The following is a 10,637-nucleotide window of genomic DNA, read 5'->3' on the forward strand; positions in this document are numbered from 1 at the left end:
TCCCCAGGAAGTGCCAGGCCTGTCTTTTATACCTCCCTGTGTAGGCCAAAGCAAGGCCTTCTGGACTCTATGATTTGCATTACATTACAGTTTTGTACAGTGTTTTCAGTTTCCCCTCAGGGCACTGGCAGATGCCTCATGCATTTTCTGTAGGAGCTGAATTCCCTTTCCCAAAATAGGTCACTTCTACTTTTGGTGGCCTGGTTTTAATAAGTATTTCACTAGCTTCTTTGTGTGTGTGACTATTTCAGTTGTTTTAATTGATTATTTAATTGATTTCTTAAAAGGGATCTAATTGAATTGGTTAGCAATGGTAGGCGAGAATGAATTAAATGCAAACGCAGGCAGAATCCTGCCTCCTAGCTAGCCCGTCCCTCAGGGCTGCAGCAGGAGAAAGCAGGGACTTGGCTCAGGGTTCGAGGCATAGCCTTGCTGGCTTAGGAAAAAGCAGATGGTCAGACAACCTGCCAGTGTGTGTCTCTGCAGCAGGGGTAGGAAGGGATCACTCCCCATATTCTGGAAGGAGAAGATGGCTCTCACAAGCCAGGGCATTACTATCCCTGCTTAGCATAGAGCTCACGCTTTGTAAAAGAGTCAAGTGAAAACCCTGTTCCTCTGCATTATGTGGAAGAATAATGAGAACGTTCGGCCTACATCTCATCTCTTTTCATTTGCAGCTATTGAATTACCTGTTGGCTCACCGCATCTTTCTATTTAAAACGAGCAATAAAATATATGCTGGGCCATTTACTGCCTCCAATACTTGTGCGCACACAATCTAGGCTAAAGCCAAATGGGACGGACTTTCCACAGCTTCTAGATGTGCTTCAGCGCTTTGCCCCCTCCAAGTCTTCACTCATGCTGCTGTCTTTCATGAATGCCTTTTGTCACTGGCAGGAAGTCTGGCCATCTACGGAGGCTTACTATCACCTGCCACCTCTTCCAAGAAGCCTTCCCTAATTTCTCCCAGTAAGAAGGCTCTCTCCTTCCTCTCAATTCTTCGATCATCTTCTCCACCTTATTCAAGTCACACTGACTGCACGTTGCCTTTGCTAATCTTTGGACACACATTTTCCTAATGAGCTAATGAGAGCTGGTATTTATTAATCACTTACTCCGAGCTAGGCACCATTCTAAATATGTCACATGTGCCGGTTAATGTAAATCCGACAACAATCCTATGAGATAGATATTATGGTTACCATTTTACAAATAAGGAAACTGAGTTCCAGAGAGGTTAAATCGCTTACCTCAGGCCATGTAGGCAGGTGGTGGCAGAATCAGGTTTCTAACCCAGAGGGTCTGGCTTCAGACCCAACTCCAAAGCCCCACTGCCTCCTTGAATGCACAGTGCTTCTCCCAGGCTGGTGTGGTGATGTGCATATAGAAGCAGCCAGCTCAGCCTGTCTTTGTGTGGTGCAAGTTACTGAGCATGGGGACAGAAGACTTTGTGCAAATAATGCTGCTGGAGTGAGGAGTTTGATCTCCCAGTCTGTTACAGAATGTACAACTGATCCTAGTAATTTGCTCCCCTCCCAGACATATTGCCCGCTACCATGTGGCCTACAGTGTCTCCCTACTCTCTCCCTCAACCCCAATTAATGTTTAGCTTGGACATGCGACTTGCTTTGACCAGTGAGCAGAAGTGATGATGTCACATCAGAGCAGAAACATTCATAGCCATTGTAATGTTCACCTGTTGTTCTTTTCTCTGAGCCACAAAAATAGTATGTCTTAGACAGGAGTGCTCCTTGGGTCTCAGAATGCAGAGGCTATATGGAGCAGAGCCACAGACAACCTGCAGCTGACCTGCCACATGGACAAGACATAAATCTTTGTTGTCATCAGTCACAGAGGTTGGAGATTATTACTGCAGCATAACTTAGTGAAAGTTGAGACACCATGTCTGCCCTATAATGAGGAACCACAAGGGACATGTGATGATGACAATGATGGATTGAGTAGACAATGACAAATTTCTCCCTGCTTCTCAGTTTTATCCTAGACTATAGTCTCACCTTCTTCTTCAATTACCTTTTTCTCCATCTTTCCAGTGCCCCAGAAGAAACAGCCAAAGTAACCTACCTCCTAGACTCTAGCCCCTCCTGACCATACTCCAGTCCTGAATGCCCCTAGGGCTCAGCTTGTGACCTACCAGCCAGCGGTGAATTCCACGTGGGCATCGAAGAAGCCAGTGACCTGGCCGGTGGCCGCCTTCCAGCCCTCGATGCGCGCTCGGATCAGGCCCTCTCTTTTCTGGTTGCGCACCACCTTTACCAGCCCCGGGTAGCGTTTGTGGACGTACTCCTCCAAGGGGGCCTTCAGCTCCTCTACAAGTGACAAGATACAAGAAGGTCCATAAACATGCCATTTCAAATGAGTATCCAACCCACTGTGATACAAGCAGATCTTCAAGAAGTTAAGAGATTGCAGAAACGTTTTCTGTGTTAATTTTAATAGAAAAGACAACTCAGATAGTGTGAGTCAAAAAAAATCTCTGACACACCAGCCCAGGGCAAATATGTTCTTCCAGAGTCCAAGGTATACAGCTGGATAGAATTGAGGTCTGGCTTTTAGATCCCCACTGCTGCAGGCTGGCAGATGTCCTCTGAGATTTCTCTTCTTTGTGGCCTGTGCTCCTTCCCTGGCCAGCATTCCTGTTTTCCCACTGTCCCCTGGTCCTGTTTATCAGCTGCTATGCGGGCGTCTCCATCTGCACACACACGGGTTCTTACAGTGTGTCCTGAGTAGTCCAGACACATAGTCATGCACCAGATGCAATGTTAACAAGATTGGTAAAAGAAATCTTTTCCCAATAGTGGAAATGCTGCCATGGTGGCAGAAGTCATGCTAGCAGAGACAGCACACTTCCTCTACAAGAAGCAGGTGGTATAAAGTGCGTTGTTTACATGATCTAATTTAATCCTTTCAGGAACCCTAGGAGGTTGCTAGATTAATTCCATTAATTACCTAGATTAATTCCACTTTGCAAATTAAGAAACAGTTTCAGAGATACTAACTTGTCCCAAGGTCACATACCTAGTAATGGAAGATCTGAAATACAGGCCAAATGTGTCTAACTTCACAGACATAAAGGTTGATACCTTTATGTACATAAGATTCTCCAGATGTAGGAGGCTAGGAAGGACTGACAGAGAGGGGATTCTTAGATACACACACTCCAAAGATCTGCCCTTGGAAAGCCTCATGCTATAGGTCACTCATGGGGTCCAGGAACAGCCTGGGTGATTTAGATGCAAGCGGTTCGCAACAATACTTTAAGAGACATTGTTACCTCTGATTGCAAACCCAGAAAGGCTGTATTTACAGATATTGTGCAAACCTCTCACATCCTAGTTATACAAGGCAATTTTTGGCAAATCAAAGCCATATATTTGCAACATATGTAGAGGCAACCTCCCTGGGTCCTGGCTGTTGTCTCTGAGAATGATGCAGCCATGTGACCTAGGAAGAAATACAGGGGATGAGGTGTTTAGATGGATGGTGGTGAGAGAGTCCCTAAGGGTACAGAGACATGATATAGTTCCTGTCAGCCAAAGGCATGGATTGTAGGGGAACAGGAATGTTATGGCTACATTGTACGGCCCTCAGATTCGTGTATTGGAGCCCTAAGCCCCAGTACTTCCAAATGTGACCATATTTGGAGATAAGACCTGAAAAAAGATGATTAAGTTAATGAGGTGGTTAGGGTGGGCCTAATCCAACCTGACTGATGTCCTTATAAGAAGAGATCTTGGACACACAGAGCCACCAGGGGCATGCACACAGAGGAGAGGCCACACGAGGACACAGTGGGAAGGCAGCTATCTGTACACCAAGTTGAGGAGCTTTAGGAGAAGCTCTGCTGACACCTTGATCTCCAGCCTCCAGAAACGTGAGAAAATAAACTGTTGAGCCACCCGGTCTGTGATATTTTGTTATGGCGACCCTACCAAACTCATACAGAGTGGTATTCATTTGGAAAGGAGAAAAAAAATGGAACCTGGGTGGGGAGGGCGCTGAAATCTCTAACGTGTGGTTGCACGTTCAGACCAGGTCAGACCACCTCAGGTTCAGAACCTAGTGCTACCATTTGTTACCTGGGTGACTCTGGGCAATTAAGTCAGTCAATTTGTGCCTCAGTTCCTCATCTACAAAAGGGGTGTGATAATAGTATGGACCTCATAGGGTTGTGGTGAGCATTAAACAAGTCAATATACATAGATGCCTAAGATTATCCCTGGCAGTGTGTAAATGCTCAACATTGAGCAGCCAGTAATAGTAATTATTTCCCTTTTTCCTTCCACATAGGTTTAGGGTACTTGAACACAGATTTCAGAGCAACCCAGGGAGCCTGAGGAAGCCATGTTCAAGATGGAAAAATAGGCCTATATGCAAGACTATTATTCTCAGACTGGAGGGCACATCAGTATTTCTAGAGGTGTTGAAACAGATTGCCAGCTTCTCCCCAACGGTTTCATTTTCAGAAGATCTAGAGATGAGCCCTAGTATTTGTGTGTCTAACAAGACCCAAGAGGGGGCATGCTCTAGTATAGGAAACCATACTTTGAGAGTCACTGAGCTGGAAATACTAGGATAGTCATAGCACATGCTTAGCACACAATCAGTTATCTATGTTGGTGTTTTTGCCAGTATGCCATCTTTTGCCATCATTTCAGAGTTGATAAGGAGGCTGATGAAGAAGCCAAGCTTTGGAGACCTCTGCTTCTTCACTCACCATAAATCAGAAAAATAAACAAATAAATGGGACTGGGGTGGCCCAATGAATATTCGGCTTCTAGAAACCATCTAATACATATTGGCTGGGTTTCGCTATGTGTTAATTAAATTTCTTGGAACAAGAGTTCTAGCAAGAAGGTTAGGCAGGCCATGCCTGTTTTTCTTTATTTTTTAAAAAATGTATTACCCATAAGTGCTGGACGAGTAAGCAGGGGACAAAGGGACATGCCATGCGAGGCAATGGGCCATGCATGAGCACAGCATCATGGAATGGCGCAATGTACAATGAGATCTTGCCTACTCACTGGGATTGGCTCATGATAGTGAGAATCTTGGGAATCTCCATAAGTTCAGAGAGAACATTCTCAGTGCTGAATGCTGAGTGCCATGCTAGAAGACTCAAAGGTATTATTAACTCTTAGCTACCAGGTATCCTGGGGACCCATTTTGGCTTTTCCCAGTAACTTGATGTCAGCTCCTGGCCATGCCAGTCACCATATCTAAGTGTGAAGTGGTTTCCTCATTTGTTCAGTGGTTGTGACTGAGACTTCAGGGGAAAGAGACGGGCAAGCATTTACAGATTTGGCAAAAGACAGTGTGGTTCACTACCATAGCCTTTCTACATCTCAAGGCTACTGAGATATGGACATTAAAGGGCTTTGAAAAGTGTAAAGGGATAAAAGGATAATGCCTAAGCATTTAGTAGTAGCCTACAGCTGTTAAGAACAAATGAGATGTTACATATAATGACATGCATTCAATAAATGTCATTTCTAATGATGATCGGTCTATTAATATTATTAATATAGGTCATTTTTGTAACCACAGCTTGTCTTTCGAGCAAGTTAATATCATTTTAAAGTCTGGGTGTACAGGGGTGACGCCGGCTTTACTCTTAAGTGGTTTGTGGACACATCGTTCCAAACATAACTGGCCTATGGGCTTTTATGGAAACCCTGAGGGATATGCCACCATGCAGCTAGCAGGGTTCAAGAACAAGTGACACTGAATCTGCTTTTCTTCTCAGCCTCTACTTGTGACTCTATACCCCATAAGGCATTGTGTTGGGCCCCTGCCTGGATTTGAAATCAACTCAAACACAAGTGCTCTATAAGATGCTTACAATCTAGTCAAGGTGATGAGACGTGCTCAAAAATTGCAATATTCAGTAAAACAAGGAAAATGAAACAAATGACCAAAGAAAAATGGCCATAGAGAGAATGTGCTATGAGGGGGTCACAGAAGGAGAAATTATTTTGGCTGGGGGTGTTCATGGGTGGTGTTTGAGTTAAGCAAGAGTTTGAATGTGTGCTCTCACCATTCCAGAACACATACGCATAAAGCAAAATACATAAGCATTGAACTGATCTACTTAGGTCACAGATTCACTAGCGTCTGGGTGACTGGAAAGATGCCATTAGTTAGAAAAGAGAAAAAGAACAGTAGTGGAAGAACAAATTGATGAGGTCGAAGTGCCTGAAAACATTCAAGGGTAGACTACTGAACCAAGATAATGGTCCAGAGGCAAAAAGAAAAGGCACGAAGGGTCGGCGACACAGTGGTGAGAGATGATGGCATATGAGAGGGTGAGAGCTCAAGGAGAGGGAGTGAAGAAGACCAGAACCACACTTTGGGAAATTTAGGAGGCAGGAGACAAGCTAGAGGATAAGACTGGCTAGAAACAGCATCGCAGGGACAGAATCGTGTCAAAGGTAGAGTTTACAAAAGAAGGATACATGCATTCATTTCACAAATATCTATAGAGCACCTACATGGCTGGAAATGACACAATTCTTATCCTCAAAGAGTTATTCTATGTCCAATATCAGGAAAATCAAATGCATTAGAGAAAAATGAGAGTTGAGAATGAGTCATTGATATAGGCAAGCAGTAGGCTCCTGTTGGGATCAGTGAGAAAAGGAATTCCCTTCTGGATGCATCTGAGCTCTGCAGGGACACGTTAGCATGGAGAGAGGAGGGTGAGTAAGAGAGCTCAGGAGAGACTTCCAGAAAGGCTGGTCCTGGGGGAACACGACTGTGACAGCCTGAGGGCATCGGTGTGTTGCAATTTGGAAACTGCCTTAAAGTGAGGGAGTCCACAAGTTAACCAAGTTAAAACAAGGCCTTAAGCTCACCGTGGAAGGAAACGAGTCCCCAGTCTGACAGTGCTGAGAAATGACACACCCATCACAATGTGTCCCTGATCTTTTGTCATCCTTAACCGATGAAACCATTCTAGGACATATAGTAACAGTAAGAAAAACATTTTACATTAAGATTTTTCTCACTGAAAAACTGAGAAAAGAAAACAAAAACTCATTTCCACAAAAAATAAAAGTTTATAGAATCCAATACTAAATTGGTCTAGAGCCATTTGGGAATCTTTGTGCTTCTTAGGTTTTGGTAAATAGCATTTGGGGAGACAGGGAAGAAGCAAATACTACCTGTGATCAGAAGGGACTGACAGAGATAAATCTGCTTCTTAACAATAAAAGAAACACTTGTCACCTCAGGCTTAAGGAATACACATTGAAAAGAAGAAAGTTACACTGAGGACTAAAGCAAAAAACATTATTATGAAATTATATTTAGATCCTACACTTTCAATGATGTTAGAGAAACTATCAGTTCAGTCCCTTGTCTCTAAGCCTTACTCAGAAGCAAGTGTTGACCAAGCAGACTCATCTCCAACTGTCCCCCAGACCAGTGCGTGAACCCCAGTGCCACACAGATGTGAGCCTGGAAGTCACCACGCCACCTAGGGTTGAGCCATGTCTGTACCTCTCAACCCTCACATTCATCAAGTCTTAAAGATGACACTTACTGCATTTTCTAATTCTCCCTGAAGGTGTGGCAACTCAGGAGAATCAGTCTAAGTTTATGTGAGAGATACTCAAACTTTAACCTGAACCAGAATCACCAGTAGGTCTGGAGTGTGAACCCAAGAACTTGCATTTCTAACAAGCTCCAAGGGTCTGCTGGTACTGCTGTTCTGGTGAATGCATTCTGAGTGGCTCTGGCTTAGGGCTCGTCCCCACCCAACACCACCCACAACGAATCAGCCCCCGTTTGCAGAAGAAGCCATGCGATTAGCAGGATGAACATCTGATACTCTACAGTATACTGTGTTGCCAGCGTTTTTTGGATATTGTGTTCTGAGCACATTCTACTAGGATAGGCTATGCTATGATGTTTGGTAGGTTAGGTATATTAAATGCATTTTGACTTAAGATTTTTTCAACTTACAATGGGTTTATTGGAAAGTCACTCCATTTGTTAAGTCAAGGAACATCTACAATAATGTAATGTGATAAATAGCACTACGTTAGTAATCATATTACAATATATAAATGTGTCAAAGTAACACACCGTATACCTTAAACTTACGCAATGTTACACATCAAATTTATTAAATTAAGAAATTTAAATTAAAAAATATTATCTTTTAAAATTAAAAAAGGGAAGGTGGAGAAACCTGAGTCCATATCCTGCTCATGCAACATATGAGTTTCTCATCTGTCAAATGGAGATAGAAAGAAATGAATCCAGGTTTTATGGGACCTGAAGTTTATACAATTTAGAGGGTCCTCTTTAAGAATAAGAAAAAAATCTCTCTCCTGTAAATTTTACAAAAACCAATGCACGTGTGAATACATCGTTAGCCCCTCTTCCCTCCCCAAAGGCCTTGAAGGGGTCTCACAGCATGAACCTCATTGTTAGCTACATGGCCAGCACACCCCATGAGGCCGACTTCATGAACACAAAGTTCCTTTGTTGCTGACAATCACTACTTTTCAAACATTTTAAATACTATGCCTGTCTGTATCTACAATGAAATATTTATATATCGAAATTGCTAACCAAGCTGACTAAAAATGTCAGCTAATCATGAAATGCTCCAAAACACTATTCAGATTAATTCCCCTTTCATATCTAACCAGAGGACAACCTATCTTGCAAACTCATAATATTCTACAATTTTTGTTTGAACATTTACTGAGTCCTAATTAAGTGTCACTTATTGTTGCAATCGCTTTACCTATATCAACTCTTTTACCTTCATAATGACTCTGTGAGGTAAGGGGTAGTATTAGCCTCATTTTATGGATAAGGAAACTGAGGCATAGAGAGGGTAAGTACCTCACCAAAAGTTAACACAGCCTGTAAGTAATGTTCTTGCCCTCCTGGTCATTCTGCCTGATATCCATGGATGTGATGCTGTAAAATCTGAAGCTGTTCATCTGCTCACGTGGAACCGTACCTTGCACGTCAGAAGTCGAGGCCGGACCCAGGCTCCTCCTAGAACTGGCTTTCTCTGTAAGTCTGGGCACCCGCACTATTGCTGTGGGCTTGGCACATGCATCTACCTTTCTAGACAGCTTTCTAGGCATCTGTCTTCTGGCAGAGGTCGGCCCTCTCCAGAGAAGAAGACCACTAGCACTGTTTGAGGGGATCAAAAAGATGGGCATCCAGGAGAACTTGCTGGGCTTCAAACCCCTCCAGACAGTCCCACCAAACTGAAGGAACATCAGGGACACAAGGGCCATGGCCCTACCTCTGCTGCGTGGGCCTGTCCAGCTCTTGAAATTCTGGCCTTAACAACATCTATGGAGAGGAAGCGAACCTATAAAAATGCACAACGAAATAACCGGAAGGCGGCTATAGTGCACATTTTATTCTCTGAGCATCTTTCAGCTTTGTGGATTAAATAATGCATTTTCTGACTATGGGAACAAAAAAGAGGCGAGAACAAGAAACTTCAAGAAGAATAGGAAAGATTAAAAAGGGATGTTTTTGCTGTGTATGAAAGCATTTTAAAGGCGATTCCATAGTAAGATCAAAGCAAGGACAAAAGAAAGCAAAAGACTAAAAGAAGCAAGAAAAGAGATGTGAAGTGCAAAATACCAAAGTGTTAAACTAAATATATCACAAGGCGTTGCGCATTCATGAGAGGCACTTTGAAAAGGAAAGCCATCTCTGCTTTCAACTCCTTTGTTAAGAAATGTCCTCTCCACCGCTTCTTCCATTTATATTTCACCTTTGAAAAAAACACATACAAGTGGCCCAAACCAACAGGGAAACATCGTCGTAACGCCTATAGGTGATGTCTCCAAGTTGTTACCCAGAATTACAGGAGCATTCTCCTATCCTGCCCCATGAAAAGGCAGTTGAAAGTCTGGTATTTGCAGCTCAGTCTAAGTGAATTTAAACAATAAGATTTGCCTAGAGGTTGCAGTGTGTTTTTTCTTTCATAATGTCTCTTATTTACTGTGATATTGATTCTGAATGCACTGAAGCTGGCAAACCTCGCCCATGAAATAGCAAAAGTCGCAGTCATTAAGGGAGGAGGGTGGAGAGCAAAACAGAACACAAAATATGTGAAGTCCTGGAGAGAAAGGGTCACATCTCAGTGTTTGGTCACTTCAAGTTTTCTTTAAACACACTTGGCAGAGGAAATGGAATAACTAAAGCAGGGCATCCGGTCAGTCCATCCTTCTCTCACATTTGGGGGCTTCTGTATTCAGGACCCTGAATTCTTCAAGGTCAAAGGCAGCGTAGATCCCGTGCACAAGGAAAGTGCTAATGAATGCTCACCCAAAATGGTACATGTTAAAGAGTTATGTAGCATAAAAGTGTTATATAAATAGCAGCTTGTATTAGTGCCCAAAAGGCCTGCAGAACCTAATGTCTCTTCTAACCCAGGAGACTATCAAGATATATAAAAACCTTAAGTACAGGCACTGACCAGCTGAACAGATGTAGGCTGGAACACCACACTGGAACACACTGGCTGAACAGCAGCCCTGATAATATCGACCCACCATCACATCTGACATTCCCACACTTTATACTCATTTGGACTACAGACCCACGAAAGTACTACTGATTTTACAGAG

General features: G+C 43.2%; 1 protein-coding gene across 1 annotated transcript in view; it reads right to left on the reverse strand.

The window, feature by feature from the left end:
* Positions 1 to 10,637, reverse strand: part of GALNT17 (polypeptide N-acetylgalactosaminyltransferase 17) — a 409,742-nt gene that overhangs the window by 206,115 nt on the left and 192,990 nt on the right. Inside the window, exon 4 of the mRNA XM_006918523.1 lies at positions 2,156 to 2,330. Within this exon, the coding sequence (XP_006918585.1) occupies positions 2,156 to 2,330 (175 nt within the window). The remainder of the gene's footprint in view (positions 1 to 2,155; positions 2,331 to 10,637) is intronic.

Source organism: Pteropus alecto, unplaced genomic scaffold (assembly GCF_000325575.1).
Source record: "Pteropus alecto unplaced genomic scaffold, ASM32557v1 scaffold68, whole genome shotgun sequence".
NCBI lineage: Eukaryota > Metazoa > Chordata > Mammalia > Chiroptera > Pteropodidae > Pteropus > Pteropus alecto.